The following is a 23,792-nucleotide window of genomic DNA, read 5'->3' as shown; positions in this document are numbered from 1 at the left end:
ACGGGTTGATTACTAACCCGAATTCTTTGAGTTTTTGCAAGACAATGCGTAGATGCTCCCTATGCTCTTCTTCGGAGGAGGAGGCGATAAGGATATCATCTATGTATACGAAAGCGAAGTCCAAGTCTCTCAGCGCGTGATGGATATACCGCTGGAAAGTTTGAGCGGCATTCCGCAAACCGAAAGTCATGCAAACAAACTCAAATAAACCGAACGGGGTTATCACCGCCGTTTTCGGAATGTCAGCCTCAGCCACCGGGATCTGATGGTAGGCTTTAAATAAGTCAAGGGACGAAAAAATGTTTTTCCCCAACAGGTTGGCGGAAAAATCGTGTAAGTATGGAATTGGGTATTTGTCCGGAATAGTCACGGCATTAAGGCGACGGTAGTCACCGCAAAAACGCCATTCGCCGCTTTTCTTGCGCACCAAGTGCGCCGGACTAGCCCACGGGCTACAGGAAGGCCTGCAAATGCCCAACTCCATAAGACGTTTTATTTCGGCCTTAGCCGCTTTTAATTTGTCGGGAGGAAGCCGACGAGGCCGCTCCGTGCATGGAGGACCGGAAGTCAGAATGTGGTGTTCGACAGCACCTGCGACGGGGGAAGCCGATTTCGCGGAACCAATAACCTGCGGAAATTTCGCCAGAATGTCCGCGAAGGTAGAACTGTTGTCAACCATCGAAATTTTGGTTTCGGGGACGTTCAATACCCGGCCGATGGTCGCGAGAGACGTGACGCTGTCGACAAGCCGACGCCCGTGCAAGTTAACGATTAACTTATAATGCGAAAGCACATCCGCGCCGAGGATGGCATACGGTACGTCGGCGACTCGGAAACACCACGTGATTGGGCGGCGCAAGCCTAAGTCAAGAGTAAGACGGCGTTCACCATAAGTTTTTATCTTGGTGTTATTCGCGGCAAAGAGTTGAAGCTCGGAAGGAGCTGAACGATCGCGTAACGAGGCGGGGAGTATCGAAATCTCCGCGCCCGTGTCAACCAGAAAACGCTGACCGGAAATCCGATCGTGAACGTGCAGACGGCTTTGTGTCGCCCCCTCGTCCCGAACCGCCTCCGTGCGGGACGAGCGCTCTAGTTTTCCGAGTCGCCTTCGTCCTTCCACGTACACGGTTTTCGGCAAGACGTTGCCTTCGAGCCGTATTTCCGGTGAATATAGCAGTAGCCGGACTGCTTGTCCGAACTCACTGCCGCGTCACCCTTTTTATTCAAATTTCGCTTGCGCGACGGCGAACGAGCTCGACTAAATTTATCGAATCTGCTGCTCAGAGCTTGCAACTGCTTCGTGAGCTTCTCGAGTTTCTCGTCTGTGCTCAGAGGAGCAGCGGATTTTTCCCGTCTACGGCCCTTAGCGGGCGCGACCGCGGCGACTGCGGCGACGTTACATGCTCCCGCGTCGGAAGCCTCGACGAACTTATCCGCCATAACGGCTAATCGATTAAGATCTGAGACCTCCGAAACCATGAGAACAGCCCGGCACGAAGCCGGCAACTGATCCAAAAAAACGGTCCGCAATACGTCCTCTGAGCACCCCGAGTCCAACGCGCGGAGGCGCGTTAATACGAGCGACGGCTTGCCACAGGTCGAAACCTGACCCTTTATCAATTGACGAAGACGCGATTCCGACGAGCTGCCGTACGTCGCGATCAATCGAGCCTTAATCTGCTCGTAAATATCCGCGGGACGCGGCTCCGCCGTCAATAAGTCCTGGACGGTCTGGAGCGCTTCTAAATCTAGTTTTTCGGCGATGAAATCCGCTTTCGTCACCGAATTCCTGATCCCGGCGTTTCTCAGAGTTATTTCGGCCTGCACGAACCAAATCGCGGGGTTGTCGCGACAGAAGTTTGCGATCTTAGGCTGCCGATACAACGCCGCGACATTCCCAGGCGCCGCGACCGTCGGCGGCTTGCTGGGCCTCTTGAGCGCTCCGGAGCCGGGCGTTCTCGTCGCGCAGCGCAGCGAGCTCCGCCTGTACGAATGTAAATCAAAGAAAAGGGGGCCAAGAGGCCCTCTGCAAACAGCATGCGGTCTACCTCGTTAGGCATTTTCGAACGAAATACGAGCACGACGCGCGAACAATAAAAAACAGAAACGAAACGCCTCCTCGAACCCCCAGGACCACGCGCGAGGCTGTACGGCAACGCGCGTGGTGACAAAAGAAATGTCGCCCGAAAAACAAATGCCGCGCGATCGAGGCGTAAGCGGCCACGGGTTAGGGAACAGGAGCGTAACTAACGCGCGTAGCAACAGGAACGCGCCAACCCGACACAAAAATGAAAGCGCGCCAACGCTGAGAAACGCCAGACTTACAAAATTAGGCTAAATAGCGCGATGACGCCATTGCGAGGAATATCGGAGACCCAGAGAATTTCTCCCGATAATCCACGCAGTATCGAACAACAATAAGGGTACCGGAAAGATGACCGCAGAGGCAGTGGCCCAGAGTGTCCCTGAGCCGCGTCGAAGACGATGACGATGGCCGGAGTCACCTCCAAAATGGCGGTCCGTGGGGCGCCCTCCACGTGGTGGAAATTCGAGCTGCGCGCGCGTCCCCAAACACCAGATCCTTCCCGGCGAAGACGTGCTTCGCGCACGACCGTCGGAAGACGGGTTTCTAGAATACGTGCTTCGCGCACGACCGTCGGAGGACGGATTTCTTGAATACGTGTATCGCGCACGACCGTCGGAGGACGGATTTCTTGAAGCGGCGTAGCGCGCCGAACGTTGCTGCGAGTCCCAAACCGCGGGCAACGGTGCACAAGGGCGAAGAGAATGCACTCACGCGACACGACAATGTCGCCGCGCGCGCGCTCGCCTGGCGCGAGGCCGGCGCCGGTATGTTCTAGATCGAGCGTCCTGAGAAGGACGCTGCGACTACTTCGCCGAGCCCTCCGGTTAAGCCAGGCTCAGGAGGAATGAGTCCGCCTTCACGCACTCCGTGGCTTTCACTCGCGACGATTTTCCCGCGCACATCACGTCGGGGTCACCAATTGTAGGGATAAGTATAAATGTTATCACGCACTTGGCGTAATTAAATTAGGATCGTGTGAGGGATCGTCGCACGGAAGTCCCTACGACTTCCGTGTGTTACCGGGATAACTAACAGGACACTGGAGTCAACAGTAACAACATTTATTGGAACGGAGGAAAGATATTACAGAGCACGCCGGTAAGGCGTGTAGCGGAGACCAATGGCGGACTAATTTCCCGCCGGAAGAAGAAGGACCCACAGCGCCACGTAGGCGCGGGTCATGCGATACATAGATGCGCATGGCTAGTCGCCACACCCAAAAGCCATAAGAGCCATCTACTGTTGATTTCATGAAAGAGACAAAGAATCGTCTCGTCTTGCCTCTCTTCGCCCCTTACATGCCTACAAGGTTGACGACGACGACGTATCTTAATTGAAATTTTGGCTTCTCGGACTTTGCGTCGTGATAACTCCTTTCATAGATTACGTAAAGGATAAATGAAAACAGTTTTCTTATATAAATCGACCCCAAGCTTTCGATTGAGCCTAGTTAGAACTCGATCCGTTTAGCCATTTCTGAGATCCGATAATCTTGGGTGCTCGCAAGTCGCGTACTCGCGTAAAGAGCACGGTCGGGCTCGCGCTGCGCTTTCACTTGGCGCGAGCCACTACCGTGTCTCTTGATTTTCCGCAAAAATACTTCGACTATGAAAATTTGGTTTTGCGATCATTGCCTCCGCATCATACCGCCCCGCCCATTTCGTCAACAACTTAACGTCAACATGATTGCGTACATTCTCCATGGTTTTACCAAACACCGCATTATTCATTAATTTATACAAATTTTTTTCGAAATCATTTTTAGCGATGGTTCGGAATTGTGTGTTTAACTCTATGTATTTACAGAGCCATGGAGATTGTGCGAATTGTAATATACGGTGTATCTTCGCGATATGAAGACCGTGACGCGTGCACTGCTGCAGGTTGCGGTAGTGGATGACGTAACGTTTCTTATCATACAAGGTTGCTAAAAGTTTATATTCACGCTTGCCTGGTGGTTTATCGCGTGTCGGGCAGAAAGGTAGATCAGTGTGCTCATCGTGAAGGTCTCGAGGATACTCGAGATCAACTTCGAGAATGTATCCCGTTGGTAAATCAGGAGCGATCGCACACACGTCAAAATTTGAGACATCTTTGACCCATTGAAATTCTCCATAGGGCAACGATTGACACATTGTCCATCCGTACAAATTATTGACGTCAAAGTACATAAGATATGAGGATGGTTTCAATGGGTCGTACGTCTGCATGTACTTGTTATTGGCTCGCGCATGTCTGCCTGAACATTGACTGAGGCCACCGCGTATATCGTGTTCTATAAACATTACCATGTCAATGTCAGTAAGCAGTTCGAAAGTGATGTTGGTGTATTTTAACATAGCATCCCACGTGTATCCGGGGAGAGTGTAATAATGTGCGGGATCGAGGCCATAACTTTCTAAGCATTTATCGCGGAAATTTTCAAAAATATCAGCTAATAATAAAACATCTGTTTTCAAATATAGATCACTATATTCACCTAATATTCGAATGGAGAATCGCTTCCAGACATTCTCGGCGTGCGCGTAATCGCTCTCGGATACAGTATCACCGGTCAGGGAACTGAAAAATAATTCGCGCGGCGGTAAACATATGTCCTGCAGCTTGTCCACGCAATCCACGTACTCGTACGGAAATACACCTTTTCGTGTCAATAAATCGAAATCCTTGTCAGACAAGTGTAAAAATTTGGAACGTACAATTTTTAATTTTTCTTTACCTAGAAACGATGCCAATTTTTCGAGACTAGTATTTAAAAATTTATATGAATCTATAAACCGTAGTTTTATGTAATTGTGTGGATTTAATTTATCGGCTGTGTCTATGACATGTTTTGTGAAAGAAATGTACTTTTCTTTCGTGATGGGGAGTATGTCGGTCTTCCCTTTGAACGCAGTGGCTATTTCCTTAATAATGAAATATGAATCGTATCCAGATAAATTATGAAAAATAATTGGCATATATGATACTGTTGAAATAAGAGATGCGTGATTGTGGAGTAAGTAGAGATGTTATGGGTTTATAATTTTGGTTAACACACTTTAATTGGATACAGATTTGTAATACACTGCTAAGGGCACTGCGTGCCGTCACCTGCGAGTACCAAATTATATCTGGTAGGCTCCAACGCTTCTCTCGCCACGCTCTGACTGTACAGTGATACCCAACCTGTACAGTGACGCTCTGTCAAACATTTATTTTCACATGTCTAAATAACTAAATTTACTTAATTCAACAGATACATTTCGATAATTTAGATTACAAAGAAAATGTGCTGGACCGCGGTAACGACCGGACCGGTCAGGTGACAATGATCGCGCACCCGCGTATCGTCTGGCACAAACGGTTTATCGCAGATAAGACATGTCTCGTAGATTGCGAGTTATTGACTTATGCATCCGACAATATTGTATATGATGCTTTACAAAACGAATAAATGAAAAAAGTCTCGTAGATTGTAAACTTATGCATCAGGCAAATATTGTATATAATACGTTATGAAATAAATAAATGAAAAAATTCATAATTATTCTAACTTATTTTCTCTCTGCCCTATTCTCTCTGCTCCTATTTGGTAGGAGGTACGTAGATAAAATGGGTGGGAGCGTATATATGTGGTCGCGTATGAAGAGATAAGACTGTATGGTTGAAGATATCGCGTACGAGCGAGAGAGAAATTCATAATAAAAGGAGAACGCAAGCACCGCGGCGATGGCTGCTGAAAGAGATCGCGTACGGACGAGAGAAATAGATTCGCAACAGAGGGAGAGCGCGAGCACCGCGGCGGCAGTGGCGGGCGGCGGCGGCGGCGGCCGCGGACCCCGATTCCCCATCTACGGTCGCGGACCCGAAAATCATGTATCAGCGATTCCCGCACCGCGGCCGCGGACCCGAAAATCCCGCGTCAGCAATTTCCGCATCGCAAGATTTCCCTCCCCGTGTGACGTCATAACCCCGCGCGTCTACGAGTTTCCCCCGCACACCCGCTCCCCCCTCGGAGCTCCCGAGTTAGAACCGGCTTAGTATTAACTACTTATATAGTCAACGGTACGGGGATTCGCCCCATTCCTGAAAAAGTCGAGGCAGTTTCCAAATTTCCAGGCCTCAAACCATTTCTGATTTACGCCGCTTCCTCGGCATGATAAATTTTTACCGTCGCAATATTCCGCACGCAGCACGTGCACAAGCACCGTTGAATGCGTTACTCCTTGACTCGCACAAAAATGATAAGCGCGCGATCGCATGGTCCAATAAACTGATCAAAGCATTTAATAAAACCAAAGACAGCCTCGCTAATGCCGCAATGCTCGTTCACCCTTGCAGAGCTTTGTCGCGGACGCCTCCGATTCTGCCATGGGGGCTGCCCTTGAGCAAAAAAAGCAAGACACATGGGAACCTCTGGCATTCTTTTCGCGTAAATTCTCCCCCGCGCAAACTCGGTATAGTGCCTACGATCGCGAACTCTCAGCAATTTTCGAGTCCGTTAAATACTTTCGTTACTTTATAGAAGGACGCAACTTTAAAATTACAACCGACCATAAACCGCTCATATACGCGTTTATACAGCTATTTGATAAGGCGTCTCCGCAGCAACAACGCCAATTGTCATTTATCGCCCAGTTTAGAACACATTGAGCACATCGCGGGCTTCCAAAATGTTGTCGCTGATTCGTTTTCTCGGATTGACTCCCTGCGCTTACCTGTCGAGTTCAACCTTAGTGAGTTCGCCGAGCTACAAAAAAACGACGAACAACTTAAATTGATCTGTAACACCACCAATCACCCTTTAAAATTAAAAAAAATACAGTGGGGTCCAGACTACACAACCGTGTATTGCGAAATCTCTGGCGAAGCTATTCGGCCATACGTTCCCAATGACCTTCGCGACAAAGTATTTTACATAATCCAGCTCACCCCAGCGACCAGATCACAGATCGCACTATCCGACAGCGTTATGTCTGGCCTGACATGCACTGTGATATCGCCAAATGGTGCAAAAACTGTACCGAATGTCAACAAGCGAAAATTTCTCGTCACGTGAAACTAGTTCCGGAACACTTTCTTGTCCCCGACGGGCGTTTTGACCAAGTCCATATCGACATAATCGGTCCATTGCCTCTTTCGGAGGGTTACTCCTATATATATATATGTGTGTGTGTGTGTGTGTGTGTGTGTGTGTAAACATGAAATTTAATTTCTGTTATAGTTGACGAGTCACAATCATTTGTTGCCTAGACGAGATCACTCAGCATCCTGCAGTCATTGTCTGCAATATAAAGAATATTCGTTCCATGGTAGTCGTTAAACAATGGATATACACTATATATTTGTGTGATAATTACAAAATACTTTAAGCTGATTGTTTAATTAATATTATACGTATGATACTTATTTAATTAAAATTGTTTAATGTATAATCTATCGAAAAAATAAAATAATTTTTTAAATAAATATTTATATTTATATATTTTATTCTGTTTTTACCCTTTTATTTAATGTAAAATTTAATTTTAATGCCGCTTTTTATCACGTCCATAAGACATATTTTAGGGATATAGCATGTCCACCAATTTCATAAACCAATATTTCATGGACGTCCATAGAATGTCCGAAGAATGTAAAACGGATAGCTTGTGGATATCCTCAATATCCGTTAAGGACGTCTTATGGATGTCGTTAAGATATCCGTGTGTTGTCTGGGTTACCACTGACCAGGGATCCCAATTTGAATCTCGTTTATTTACGGCATTACTCTCGTTAATTGGTTGCGAACGAAGTCGCACAACCGCGTACCACCCGGCGGCAAACGGCATGATCGAACGTTGGCACCGGGTGCTTAAGGCTGTGATCATGTGCCATGCCGATTTGCGCTGGACGCGTACTTTGTCAACTATCCTATTAGGGCGCACGTTCGTGCTGACACAAATGCGTCACCCGAATTCATGTTCGGGACAACCTTACGACTTCCCGAGGAATTCCTTCTTGCTGATGACCCAGTGAACACATTTTATAGCGGCAATATAACATGGAATAACATGGAAGTTACATGTAATTTAACATTGTTATTCTTGTGATATGTAGGTGCTATATGACATGGAAATAACCTGTTACGTAATATTTGTTATACGCAAGTGATATAGCTGTTATACATCGTTTTGGCGTTACAGTTATTCAACAAAAATTGTATAATCGTAACATAACACGTTCGTATCAATGTTATTACGGAACGATGCGTCGTAGTTGACTCAGAAATCAGACAACATTATAACATCCTGAATGACAGATCTATTTAATAATAAAAAAAATTATTATAAAGATAATGTTTTCAAAAATAACGGTTTGTCTACAATTACTGCGCACAAAAAATGTACAAAATCTAAATTCATCATGTGCTGAACAAAAACAATAATAAATGTATACTATTCAATTTTTCTTACAATTATGATCTATATAGTTAACCATCTAATTAATCATTTGAACGCTTCAAAGATTAGTGCTAAATAGATCGCAATTTCCATCAAATTATTAAGGTTATGGAAAAATATGAATTTAACAATGAAATTAATAAGTAAATAAATTAATGCTATTTATTTTTAATATGTTTTGCAAAATTTAATTGCTTTTATAAAAAATAATATAGTCGCGTCAGTTTACATATAGGTACATGTAGACAATAACAAGTACCCATATCGATGAGTCAAATTGGCGTAGCAGGTAGAGTACAAGGTTCGTCATCCTAAGGTCCCGGGTTCAAGCCTAGCAGCGGCAAGTAAGAATAAAATAAAAAATAACATAATTTAAATTTAATTAATTAATAAAAATTTATCCTAAATGTAGTATGTGCTGTTAATAAAAATAATTTCAAAAAAATGAAATTTTTATTTTATTTTATTTTTCTTTGTAACTGTTGTGTAACGGTTAGATAACATGTAATTATAACATGTTATATTGCTGAGTCGGAAATTGTAACTTACATGTAAGTTACGTGTAATTTCAGAGTAACGTAACCTGTTATATTCGGTTACATTGCTGTTACACTGCTGCTATATTACTGTGTTCACTGGGGATTGTACACCGAACCCCAATTACTTTCTCGAGGAGTTCTGTAAATATATGCGTCTTGTCCGACCGGTTCCCGTTACGCATAAGCACAAAAAACGCGCCTTTTACTTCAAAGATTTATATAATTGCGTTTTTTTACGTGTTTTTACGTAACATGGCTAAGAAAGCGCTAGAGCGATCGTATACCGGCCCGTATAAGATTATAACGCGTCTCGGATCGTATGTTCAACATCAATTAACGGAAATCCCAAGAGCGTGTCCGTCGAACTATTAAAATCAGCGTATTTCATCTCTGACGATTCCATATGCGCTCCTATACCCTCCGAGAAGACACACGATCAAGACATAATTCCGAACCCGCCCGCACCTAAGACGTATTCTCGTAAAAGGGTCACATTTGCGCCGGCAACCAAACAAAGCATAATCCAATCAAAAGACTGAAAATGTAATTATATATCTCATATTTTATATTATTAGCTGTAAGTTATATTATTAGCTGTAAGTTATATTATTCACCATAAAGTTACCCAAAGTACGTACAAGCGTACACAAGTTAAGATATCCTGGCCAACCTTGTGCAATAGCACAAAATATAACGCATAAGCATATCCGTTCATTTAATTTTTAATCGCAACATAAACATTTATTTCATCAACACTCGGGAGGGAGTGTGTAGGGAGCGCTAGCTCTGTCTTCCCCCATAGAGGTTGGCCAGACTGTAAAGAGAAAGAGAGACGTGTAGACGCAATATACGCGTGGCTGTGAATAAAGCTGCTGTTTGTAATAATTTCGGTGGTTTGCCATTCACCCGAATTCTTCCCGCTATAATGTCGGAAGTAGGCCGACTACGAGGAGCGCACACGGCCCCCCGGCGTCTTGCTCAACCTACACCGTTTCCGTATCTTAAGTAAAACCTAAGTATGTATGCGCGCGATAGAAAGGCGTACGTATCATTTCCGTACGTTAAGTACAACCTGAGAATGTACGCGCGCGGTAAAAAGCTGTACCTATCATTTCCGTACATTGAGTACAACCTGAGATTATACGCGCGCGAAAGAAAATCAAATAATACTGTAAAAGATATTATAGCGATGATCTCAACATCCTACGATGATCACAGTACATTGAGTATTAAAATGGGATGATACATGTGCTGTGAGTGAGTCCCAGATGCGCACAGTAATAAACACAGCAGGTTGAATGAAACGGACACAGACCAAATGCGCACAGACCAAATACGCACGGACCAGATGCACACGGACCAAATGCGCACGGACCAAATGCGCACGGACCAAATGCGCACAGTCGCAAACCTATGTGGTGCAAAGAATGCTTTGCGCGCGCGCGCACGCGCGCACACACACATACACACGGGGGGGGGCAAGGAGGGGCTTCGCCCCCTTCCCACACCCACCCCGTCGGTGCCGAAAAAGTCGCAACCCATGTGGTGAGTTTGTTGGTTACTGTATCCGTTTGGTCTGTGCGCATCTGGTCTGTGCGCATTTGGTCTGTGTCCGTTTCACTCAGCCTGTGTCCGTTTATTACTGTGCGCATCTGGGACGCTCCCTGTGCTGTTAGGGTAATTATTCAGTGTAGAAGTATAATCACATAGGTTTGCAACTTTCCACGCGTAGCAAGGTCCCCCCACACTCCCCTCTGCTTACAAAATGAAAGGACATTCACGCTTGAACTTTTCTACAAGGGTTTGCAACTTTAATTTGAAATTGCGGTCAAATAACGACTTAAAAACGCTTAGGTTACGTTAGAAAAAATACGGGAGGAGGTACAGGGGGAGGGGCAGAGCCCCTCCCCCGCCAACACGTTCTCTGCACCACACTTTGAAAATGACCGAACAGTGTAAACTGAGAATGTTGTGATTGATGTATATATACTACAATTCTATTTATATAGAGTCAGATAAAATTACAAACCTATGTGATATAGTAAAAGTAGAAAATTCATAATTCTTAAATCTTCATTATTGATGTAGAAAAAATTAAATTGCACAATCACTATTATCTCTCTTTTAATTTTCAGAATATATATATTTTATATCACTTAATAATATATGAAATGCGTTATTCGCATGTTTACTAATCCATATGCAAAGTGTGTGGTGCAGAGAACGTGTTGACGGGGGAGAGGCTCCGCCCTTCCTCCTGCACCCCTTCCCGTATTTTTTCCTAATCTAATCTAACCTAACCTAACCTAAACATTTTAAAGTTGCTATTTGGCCACAATTTCAAATCTAAAGTCGCAAACACTTGTGGTGAAGTACAAGCGTAGACGTCGTTTCGCTCTGTAAGCGGAGAGGGGGTGGACCTCGCACGCGTAGAAAGTCGCAAACCATGTGATGTGCTCCTATACTAAATAATTTGGCTTGTTCTTTTTCGTTGCATTGCTGCCCTAGTGCAGGTTAGAGTAAGACAAATATATTTTTTCTCACTCTAACTTATTGCACCAGTGCAACAGTGCAGCGAAAAGAACAGACCAATTATCGTGTGTCATATTTATGTGTCGCATTATTAACCTTCAATCCCTCCCTATGGATCGTTTTCGTCCTGCTTAAAACTACTATTGTTAATTTCTCGTACAACCGCGATGCTAGCGCTATCAAAGTTATTCTAAAAAAAACTTTAGAGGGGAAGGGTCTTCAGTGCAAAAGGCCAGCCCAGTCCGTTTGTTTTACTCCAAACGCCAGCCAGATAAAATTAAAATAGGACGTTTTCGACCCATAGGGAGGGATTACGTAAGTAAAAATGACTTTTTCGAAAAAAATTTTTTTTGGGAAATTAAGTATTTTCGGATACGTACATGCATTTTAGAATATAATTATGTATATATTTTAAGTTGAACATCTACAATGGAAATTAGAAATCCAGAATACTTTGAGCAGATCAATAAAATTCAGCATTCGACAAATATTGGGAAAATTGGACATTAACTAATAAATTAAAAAAAAGAAAAAGATGTTTTTATTGTTTATACAAAAATGATAAAAAAACCAATCAATGTTGTGCTCGATGCAACAAACCCATTTGCGATGATCATCGTTTAAATTGCTGTCGCGACTGTTTTTAAACTGTTCTTTTTCTATTTTTATAACAAAATTTTGTATTTTTACTATGTATTAAATAATAATTTGTTAAAACTTTAAGCAGAAAAAATAATTGTAGATTTATTGATGTTTCTCTATTTTACAACACTATTCATCATCCTCAAAAAATACCAATTTTTATACGCTGAAGTTGGATATCTGCTTTCACTCTACGTTAATCAGACATTTTTTTTTCGTAAAAAGAAACTTTTTTCTTTCCAGAAATTAATTTAAAAAAATTTTTTTTCAAAATTTTTACCATCGCTATATATTTTTTTAAAAATTAACTTTTTTATTGATTTTTCTTAGTTTATTAAAAAATACATATTAAATTTGGGCGAGGGGGATAATATAATGGTAGTTTCTTAAAGAGAAATGTTTAAAGAGTATACATAATTTTTTTCAGATTTTTAAAACTATTATTTATATGGTTATAAGGGCGAGGACAAAAACGACCCATAGGGAGGGATAGGTGCAGAAAAACACGGGAGGGATTGAGGGTTAAAATAAAGCACGCAATTTTACCTGCTTTAAAATGAAAAAATCTATTAATTTATTGTGTGGATGTCGTTTCGTTTTGTAAACGGGGGGGGGGTGTGGGTGGCCTTGCTACACGTGGAAAGTCGTAAATCTATGTGTGCTTTCCAGCAAGACACAGTGTAACACAGTGTCCATTAGTGTGAGAAAGAACATGTCAGTGTGTCTCGCTCACACTAGTGGACACTGTGTTACACTGTCTTGCTGGAAAGCACACTATGTTATGTACTCCTATACTGAATAATTATCATGTGTCGTATTTATGAACCTTTTTTTGTTAATAATTTTTTAACGAATCACGAGCGACAGCTAAAATCTGTTGAAAGTCACTCAGAAAGATGACCTTAATATAACGTATATCAAGGTTAAGGTCATTGAAACTGCCTCCCCTAAACTGATAATTACTATTTTTACTTTTAATAAATAGGTATTTTTACATGTTTATAAAAATTTTTTCCGTCAAGATGTTATTATAGCATTAAATCAATAATAAAATTAGTATAACATTATTAATTATATAAACATTGCAACACAAAACATATGACAAACGCATGATTAGTAGACGGTAATATATGCGTATATAATAAATTAATATAATTAAAAATACGAGCAAAATATAAAAATTTACTAATTTATATAACATCCCAGCAAACACCAAATATAAATGCAATATAACGTGGGAGTCACATGTAATATAACAGATGTTACACTCTATTTATATTATAGTTACGAAACTTTACTTCATATATGTGATGTGACAAAGTTATGAAGCTATGATATTACTCCGTTATTTGTATGTTACAATAACCGAACAGTGATGTAACCACAATGTTGCGTGGTTACACAACAATTGTTTTATTTATGTTATATTCCACACATCTTTCAGAAAGCTTTCTGAAAGATATCGGAAAGATATCTTCTGTCAGATACGTTTCAGAAATCTTTATGAAAGATGTTGTGCTGTATGGGATGGATATTATCAAGTTTGAATTTTGTGAGATTCTAACCTCAATCGCACAACGTACATCTCGTGCTATTAGGCACAGGCCTGCCAGATTTCCAGATTTGGTACCAGCATATACTAGAAAAAGTTGAGAGCTGACACAGTCATGTTTTAAGTGCCCTTTAGCGCCCTTATGACATCAACGACGTGGACATGTACTACGTAACCAATTCACATTAGGATCAAGGAGTAACACATATGTGTAGAATGTTGGTTCCATTCCGTAAAGAGTAAAAAAATTAATTAATTTATTAATTAAAACAGATATAACATAATTTAATCTTCTATTTTCGCACAAATCGTAAATCTTTTTAAATTAACAGTTAATTTTTTGAGGAAAAAATGTACACATTGGCCAAGAGTAGATTTCTATCATTTACTTTCTTTCTTTTCTTTATTTCTTTATTTAATAAATGTTTGGAAATTGTGCATTTAGTCGTTTACGAATCGTTATCATTGACATTCTGCAACGTGTTGTTAAATAATCGTCAATATATATATTATTTTATTTTAATACTGTATATATTCCTAATTCTAATAGAGAGCACAACAAGAATATAACTATTAGACTGAATACAATTTTACAACATTTTATTTACAAAATAATAACAATCAGTAAGAGTTAATTTAAAAAATTGTCACTTTTCTATTTGCATTAAATCACAGAATTATTTATGAATAATTTGTTTTAGATTATATATTAATGTAATTGTGATATTAATATACGCGCGCGCACACACACACGCACACACGCGCGCGCGCACACACACACACGCGCACACACACACACACACACACACACACACACACACACACACATACATTTAATGTATAAAAAAATAAAAAATTTGATTTCTAGTTTAAAAATATGCCGGTCTTATAACGTAATTATGTTAACGAACGAGACAATAATAAAATTGAACAAAGTGATAATAAAAGCGTGCAAGGATCCATCCGATCATGGATCTTCGAGATTATTTTGCATGATAACTTTGTGTTATCGCAAGGACATTTCGTGCACAATAGCACGGAACGGGACCAACATTATACAGATACGCGTTACTCCTTGGCCCTAACGTGAACATTGGTTACGTAGTACATGTCCACGTCGTTAATATCATGAGGGCGCTGAAGGACATCTAAAACCTGGCTGTATCAACTCTCAACCTCTTGTGGTATAAGTTACCCCCTCCACGGCCAAAACGTGGTACCAGATCTGGAAATCTGGCAGGCCTGATTAGGCACGCTTTCCGCTAGTGGATGCTATAATGACGAAAGAGACGTTATTTTCTTGCAACTTAACTTTAATCAGGTAATCCTTTGTTTTTTAAGTCAACATTTATTAAACATTATATAAAAAGGTGCAGAAAATATTGCTGCATTTAATGAACATATATTATTTTTCTTATGTATAATATACATCGCAGATAACTTATTATAATCTTTCCTACATGTTTTGTAGGTTATGTTTAGTCAGCGACAACAATATAGATTTACAAGTTATAACCGCCTTTATATATTTTTTATTATTGATATTACATGTTAATTCGATACAATATGTATTGACGGTACATTGATAATTATACAATTTAGATCCATTATACAATTTCGACAAAATTGTATATGCTGCTTATTCGATGCATTTTTGCACAAAATGAACAAAAAAGTATGGCAGATAAAAGTGCCACTCTATTTTACGAAGCAATAAATTTATCGTTAAAGTTAAAACTAACAGATATATTATCAAACCTATTATTGACAAAATGCATAGCGATATGTTCCCTGTTTTGGTCCGCACAACTGCATATTTTTATATTTAAATAATGTATTTTTTAAGTAAATTTAAAGATAATTTATTATTTAAGTTGCTAATTCTACATACATTTCATAGTTGTGAAAGTCACATAGCATATGTGTAAATCATGCAATATATAAAGGCAGTTATAAATTTATAAATATAATTTATAAAGACGTATCATATTAAAACTAATTTTATATTACAGGATTCTGCCAATTATTCTTACATCATTCGGACAAATGTTCTTCTTAAAATTTAAAAAAACGTAAAGAATAATTGAAAGATAATATAAGTTTATAAAAGCTGAAGAAATTTTCACAAGGATTAAAACAGGTAAGAATAAATTATAGCCATTATGTTTTTAGAATAAAACCCAGCAAATTAGAGATAGGAATAATCAAATGTTCCCTCTCAAGTTCCACTTTTGTGCACATTTCCAGAATAATTATACGCATTCACTGATCATTCTTAAATTATTCTATAAATAAAAATATCTTATTTTGTCTTTCGTCTCATATATGCCTATTTTGTAGTCTTTCGTCTTACATATGCCTCAATTTACAAACAATTAAGTTAGAGAATCAAAAATATAAATAAAAATTCTGAATGTGGTCATTGTGAATGTATGAAGAGAATTGTATTAATTAGAATAAATTATTTCGGGAACAACAGAGTATTTAAATACTTACTTTTTAGTTTTTAATGTAACTAAGAGCTTTATCAGTATATTTCTAAGGCATATATCTGGCTGGCACAAAATGCATGACAGTTACTAAATGACTAAGACATACAGATGATCTTTGACATTCATAAACACATTTTCTATATTACAGCCTGCGACCACATCATCGGCAGGTTAGTTGAGTGACATTAGTCTGTATACTTTGTTGTAATTGTTTCACAACAAAGTTGTCAGATCAGATTTCACGTTTTTTATCTATTTCAGTAATCTAAAAAAAGATGGTTGTACGATACCTTTAAGAGCCACACAGTTGCAATACAATATTAAAATAAAATTATAACACTTGTCATTATTCTCTTACCTAGCCTGCCATAAGATGACATACTTGAAGAACTAGGAAGTACACATTTGAATAATAATCCTTTTGATATCAATTGCTCTGCCAATTCTCTATATAATGGTTCGCTGAGCTTAAACAGGGATGAACTTCGGTGAATTTTTTATCAATAGCATACACCAGTTTACAAAAAAGAGAATTTTGGTGTAACAGCTAACAATTTTTTAATACTGTATTAATAAAATTTCTTACTGTTTTTCTTTAAAATTCGAATAATAAATATGATAATAATGATATGATAATATCATCAAATTGCTTGTTGTTTATTAAATCTTTTGCAAAGGTTTTCTCGGAACAAGTTAGATTGTAATATAGATACTTTCTCACACAAAAAAATAAACTGTTTACTTCATCCTATAACTTTTTTGGTAAAATTATGTTATTTGATACCTTCAAAGTAGGGATGGGCGATCTTGTCAAATGGATCAATTTTTTTTTATTGATTTAGATCGGAGACTTGAAAATCGATTCGCCAAAAAATCGACTTTTAAAGATTCGATCTATCAGAAATCGATCTTTTTATCTAATTTAACAAAATATTAAATATTATTTGAATTTGAGGTAACGAGATAATTTTTTATGACAGCAAATTTTTGTATAAATAAAAAACTAATAACTATTGTTAGTTAATATATACGTCTATACCTTATTTTTTATAAATATTTCTTTGAACATAGTATATATATATATATATATATATATGTACATATACATATACATATATGTATATTGCATATATATTATTGCCATTACATATTTTATATCCATTATTGCAATTGTATTATCATAAACTGTATCATAAATGAAAGACTTAACACTTATAAGTTACATATTTGTAACTTAATCTGAAAGATGCCAATCTATTATACTTAAGGAACTTAAAAATGAACAGGATCGATATCGGGTCTCAAGAATCGATTCACTGGATTGATCAAATTAAGCTGTGAGATTGGTCAAAAAAGATCGATATTCGGATACAGAAAAATCGATTTTTCAAAATATCGATTCAAGATCGCCCATCCCTACTTCAAGGTCCACATATTCTGTCCGGCACACTGTAAATTCCAAGCTGTGAGGTTAATCTCTCTTTTATATCTTTCTTTCCTTACTCGTCTATTCTTTCTTCTACTTTACGCTCAAATAAAGTGTTTCTTCCTCTCTTGCTTTTAATATAACTAAAAATAAAACATAACACAAAGTATTAATCTTATCTCAGAATACTTACTCCACACAAAAGAATAAAAATTTTGTAAGATTTATCTGATTATACAATCCATAGTGTTAGACTAAACTTCAAATTAAGCACATCCGTATTTCCTTTCACAATGTAAAATATGCAAATTATGCATAAAACTAAAAACTGACTCGCTACTAACCTCGCGCACGTCATCATGTCGCAGCGTTGCGCGTGCACCAGCGTGCAAAATAGCGAGATGCGTACATGCGCATGACAGTTCATTCGTACCAATCCTCAAATATTCTAAATACGTATTTAATATTCTATATATGTTTAGTGTATTGGTGAGCGTTATATAATATTAATTATTACTTTCTTTTTACAGAAAACTGAACTCAAATGGAAGTCACTATTATGTTCTGATAATTTCGGATTTTATAAAACTATAGGAGACGTAATTGACGTTGAGATTGTGATTGACATCTGGAGCAGGGCAAAATTTAGTTCAACATTACGTGAAGTTTATTTAATGTTTTTTTCTTATTTTCCCTCGTTTTTTATTAAAAATTATTTTTAAAATATATTTACTAATAATCATAAAAAGTATAATATATATACATTTGTTTAGATATAAGCTTATTTTGTTGATAAATATATGTTAAATATATTAAAGTTTATTAAAAAGACTATTTTTAATGTTATCTTTTTTCTTCATAATTATATATCTATCCTTTATAATTTTAGCACTCACAATTTCCAGAAAGTTAAGTTCTTAAATTAGTTTTACATAAAACAACGAAACTGCATTCAAAGAGTATTTTTTGTTTTATGTGAAATTAATTTAAGTACTTGACCTTCTGGGAATTATGTGCTAAAATATATACATGTACATATATAACAACACTGTAATTATTTTTTATAACAGCAATATAATAGTCTATATTGCCATTACAAAACATCTCGGTTATGGTTATATAACAGTTCAGTTCTGTTATATTTATGTTATATAACTACAACATCACACAAGTGGGAAATTATAACTAACAGGAATGTTACATGTAACGTTCATGTAATATTATCTGTTACATTCCGTTTTATTGCAGCAATGTAATGGTTATATGTATATTGGTGTTTGCTGGGATGATTTGTATTATAAACACATGAAAAATATTTTAATTTATGTTTGTAAAATTATTAAGTGTTTAGATTTTATGTATTAAATAATTAATATTTTAAGAATATTTATTAAATTATGTTATGTTTAATAACATTTAAAACATGTATGTAACTCATGTTTTTAAAATTGAGGACAGTATATTATTCAGTAATATTTTAAAGATATTTATCAAACGTTATGTCACAACGTTTGATAACATTTAAAAAATACATTAATGTTTTTTAAATATTTTAATAATATTAGGACAGCAATACTATTGAGTAATATTTTAAAAATTGTATTTATCAAACATTATGTCATAACGTTTAAAAACATTTAAATAACATCTAATAAATGTTTTTAAAATATTTTAATAATATTAAGACAGCAACATTATTAAGTAACGTTTTAAAAATATTTATGAAATGTTAAGTTATAATGTTAAGAAATTTCTCTAAATAACGTTTCAAAAACGTTGATCAATGTTTCTTGCTTATTAAGTATATTATTGCAAATTCATTGCAATATTCTCAAATGTGAACATTTCATTATTTCTGAAATTTAATAGCAGTGATACATCAACATTTCGCAGTGTAATTGCAATATTGTATTACTGCCATGAAAAATTGTTACAATAAACGTAATCTTTCATATTGTATCCTGTATAAGAATATTACAATAATTTTGCAATATTATTGTAATATTATGCACCGTGTGGGTTAATAAAAAACCAAATATATTGTGTATAAACCAAGACAGATATTTGAAAGTATTGTACATTTATTTGGTGGAATTCTTTCTTAATGCTATCTACGGTACATACACATACTCGCGTACACACATACATACATAACATCTAAAGGCGAAATAAAATGGAAATTACATAACAGACATAAGTGATTGAACTAAATAAAAAATATATGTGTGATACAATATAGATATGTCGACATAAATTTTTTTGCACTGATATTGTTAACAATATATTATGGCTGCGTTTCAAAATTCACTGTCAGTACTGAGAATCTATAGTTCGTGTTATTATAGATTTTCAGTACTGGCAGTAAATTTCAGAACGTATCCTATATAGCATATGTCTCATACAATGTATTACTAACAATGTATTACTAATGTATAGCTAAACAATTACAACGATAATAAAAACTTACGTAATGAGAATTATCATAATACTTAATGTATGTTGTCATATTAATATTTACATTATATGAAATACATATAACATCGTTGTCGAAATTATACGATACTATAGGTAATGCAATTGAAATAGACGTCGTCCTTTATGCTCGATTTTTCGAACCTTATTAAATACGAAGAGTCTTTTCCTTAAGCGCAGAGATACGACGCTTTTGAACATTACATTCTTTGGAACGTTCTAAAACTGAATCAGTAGACGGTACTGTCTACGTGGAAGTTACTTCAATATCTCGTTCACCAAATATATTTTCCTTTTTTTTTCTGTTACATGAAATCATTAAAGGTTGATATGAAGCGACTTATGGCGAATTCGATTGAATGCACCAGTGCGCACTAAGTGCGACCTCGTTTAGTGCAGTTTAGTTTTTCTCATTTTGAATACAAGTACATATTTTAAATAACAGAATACGAAATACTAAACGAGGGCGCACTAGTGCACACTGGTGCACCCAACCGAATCGCCATTAGATTTTCATACGCTGAGCGATCAGTGATGAATATATCGTTGAAATCTCATAATATTCGATAGGAGTTTATATATTGATAACGATAGCGTTTAATGATACTGTGTGTCACTGTGCTTTGATCGAATAAACTCCTACAACATGAACTTCTCATACATTATTTTTATTTATTATCATTCGTTTATATTTATAGGTGTGTAATTCAATGTTAACGCGCATAACATTTTCGATAGCGTTCGCAAATAGATCATCAAAATTAAGATAAAAAAACAAAAATAAAATAGACGAACAAAAATAAAAATTCTTTTTTAAATTTTTTAACGAATTTTCTCAAATAGTTGAAACATTAGAAAACACTGTTAGAAATATAAAATTTCAATAAGGTTTTCATAGCACAGAATGTACCAGCAATGTTGCAGCATCTTACAACATTTCTACAATATTGTCAAAATATTTTTACATATACATTTGTATAATATGACAACAACATTGCAGTAATGTTGCGTTTGGTAATATTCGAATAGTATTAGCAGTATTTCAACAATATTGTAGCAATATTGTTAGATTGTTCTATGCTATACGGGTTCTGTTCAATCAAAAATTATTCTCTATAACAATATTCATAATAACTGTTCTTTTTCTTTTAGACACTTCAACCTCTGTATATCCTCGACATTATTGTCAATCTGATAATAATATGTATTTATACTTCGCTTTTATACGTGACGCTAATACCTAATAATGCAAGCATGTACATTATTGTAAAATGCGAAATTCTGTCATACAATTTAACAAGATTCACAGTAATATCAATGAAAAGGTATAGCATTGCCGATCCCGAACGTCTAAACATCTCCCGACTTTCCCTGTTTGCTTAGTTCAAGCGCGAGAGCTAGTTCGGCGTCCTCCTTCTCCTTACGCCTGAGTCTCTCCTCCTCCGTTTTAATACTTTGCTTCTCCGCCCATGCTAATTGCTCCTCTTCCGACAAATTAGCTATATTATTACCGTTCCACATGCCGAGGTTGGCGAGTTTTTCATTATTATAAATTATATTAGACTTTGAAGTACGGATTACATCTAACTCGTTCCTCGCGGCAGCCTTTATGTTGTTTTCTTTAGTTGAAAATGCTTCGTCAAGATTGACCGTTCTTGCCTTGACGTTGGTAAACGTCTGGCAGAAATCGGCCTCAACGTCTCGGATGTTTTTGTTGTCAGTAGAAAACGCTTTTCCGAAATCGACATCGAATTTGCTCACATCGCTTCCATCGTTCGTGCTGTTTCTTTCGGCCTTTGCTTTAGCAAGCGAAAACATATTCGAGAAATCGTTATCGAAAACCTTAGCTGAGGTGTTCTTATTCGAAAATGCGCAGATCGTCTCGAAGCCAAAAGGATCTGAAGGGATTTTATCCTTTTTACTTTTATTCGCGTTCAGATCCTCTGTCTCGTCGGCGAATGGGTCTGTTATGTTGAACGGGTCCTCGTAACGATAATCTCGAAAGGGATCCTCCGTAAAGTCCGACAGCTTTGGTTGAGTCATTGTTACGTGGATTTCATCCGTCGTTGCTTTTGTTGGAGTCGTCGTTCGATTAGCCGTCGGTTCTGGCTGAAGCAGGTTTTTGTCACTGATCAGTTTCGTTTTACTGAAAAGGTATAAGAGAATGACGCGGATACCGCCGACTGTCCTCTGGGCTGCTGACTCTGAAGTAGGCCGCTAATTCTTATTATATATAAAACTGTTAAAAATGCTAATTTTATGCAATTCCATATAGCAGTAATATTACAACAGCAATATGTGCAATACTAACTCTCAGTAATCACAATAAGTTATTACAAATTTTTCAAAAGTCAACTTAAAAAATTTTATTATATATTGTTACGTGTGTCGCCCGGTATACTCCTCAATCGCGACTCAGCTGTCCGAAAGCCGATCGATTTATATTTCTTAGAAGAGCGCTGTCAGTTGTCACTATCTTGATAACGGATGTAAACAGAGTTGAATCTCGGTCTCGTGTCTGAATGGACGTGTTTGTAATTGCTCAATAAAACCGTTTTGAGTTTAAAAAGTGTTTCTTTCTTGTCCGCGAGTGCGCGTGTAACAATATTATTGAAAGCTGTACATTTACATTAATTATATATTTTAACTAAAATACTCATTTTTACGTTTTGCACATTAAAAAATTTAACGTTTCGCGATTAAAAAATTGTAATTTTTAAGTTTAAAATTTATGCATTTGAAGATATAAACAAATGAAAATTACTCGAGTTGTGACAATAAGGTAAAATTCTGAGATTGTAATAATTAAAAATTATAATGTTCTTCAAAATAAATTACAATAGCGATGACATAATTGTATTATTATAATATTTATGTAATATTTATATAATATTGCGAGAAGTTAAATCATTTTAATATTTTTATATTATAAATATATTCTACAGTTGTGCTGAACTGCAATAAAGCAATTATAATATTTCAATTTTATTTATAAACGCGTATACATCGATAATATTCCTATACTTTACTATTTTGTTCTATTATCGCAATATTTTTGTAAAATTACATGCTATATGGGATTTTATTCGAGCCGCGTCAGCTTGCAAAATAGAGAAACTTTGTATATTCTTATCTATTAAGAAAATTTTCTATTTCATTATATTAACTTTTTACATTTTTACAATTTTTTTAAAAATATAAACGTCTTAAAAAATTACTTTATATGCATTGTTTATTATTGTTTAAAGATTTATTTCTTACTTTTTAAATAAAAAATTATGAATAAAAAATTTTAAATTTTTCCAACAAGTAAATAAATGGTACTTGTTTGAAAAAAGTTTAACTTATACTTAATTTCTTGTTTTCAAAAGTTAAGTTTTCTAAATAATTCTAATTTTAATATATCTTAACGCTGCTCGAATACGTTGCAAAAACAAAAATCAATCATAATCAAATATATTCATGCAACAATGCAAATAAAATTGGAATATCCTAGAAAGAAAGATACAAATTAATTTGCAGATGATGTGCTCCAGAAGGCAGCTCAACGAGTAAAAAAACTCAAAAAGCTATGCAGCTTCTATCAAAATACAAAATAAAATTAAATACACAATTAATATATGTGT

The 23,792-nt window shown here is 36.9% G+C and overlaps 1 protein-coding gene and 1 long non-coding RNA gene across 4 annotated transcripts in view; one reads left to right on the top strand and one right to left on the bottom strand.

The window, feature by feature from the left end:
- The first annotated feature begins 9,069 nt into the window (after positions 1 to 9,069).
- LOC118645315 lies at positions 9,070 to 20,778 on the top strand. Of its 2 annotated transcripts, none has more exons than XR_004963070.1 (3): positions 9,070 to 10,066; positions 15,789 to 15,916; positions 18,225 to 20,778. It is a non-coding gene; the product is annotated as an uncharacterized LOC118645315 (long non-coding RNA). The 2 variants fall into 2 exon arrangements; XR_004963068.1 differs by lacking the exon at positions 9,070 to 10,066 and adding an exon at positions 14,564 to 15,097.
- The window catches only part of LOC114254745 (epidermal growth factor receptor substrate 15-like 1), a 129,203-nt gene continuing 125,168 nt past the window's right edge, over positions 19,758 to 23,792 (bottom strand). For both annotated transcript variants that reach the window (XM_036286121.1, XM_036286124.1), the window contains one exon: positions 19,758 to 22,275. In XM_036286121.1, the coding sequence (XP_036142014.1) occupies positions 21,517 to 22,275 (759 nt within the window). In that variant the 3' untranslated portion in view covers positions 19,758 to 21,516. The remainder of the gene's footprint in view (positions 22,276 to 23,792) is intronic.

Source organism: Monomorium pharaonis, chromosome 1, assembly GCF_013373865.1.
Source record: "Monomorium pharaonis isolate MP-MQ-018 chromosome 1, ASM1337386v2, whole genome shotgun sequence".
Taxonomy (NCBI): Eukaryota; Metazoa; Arthropoda; class Insecta; order Hymenoptera; family Formicidae; genus Monomorium; species Monomorium pharaonis.
This window is presented reverse-complemented; position numbering and strand designations above follow the sequence as displayed.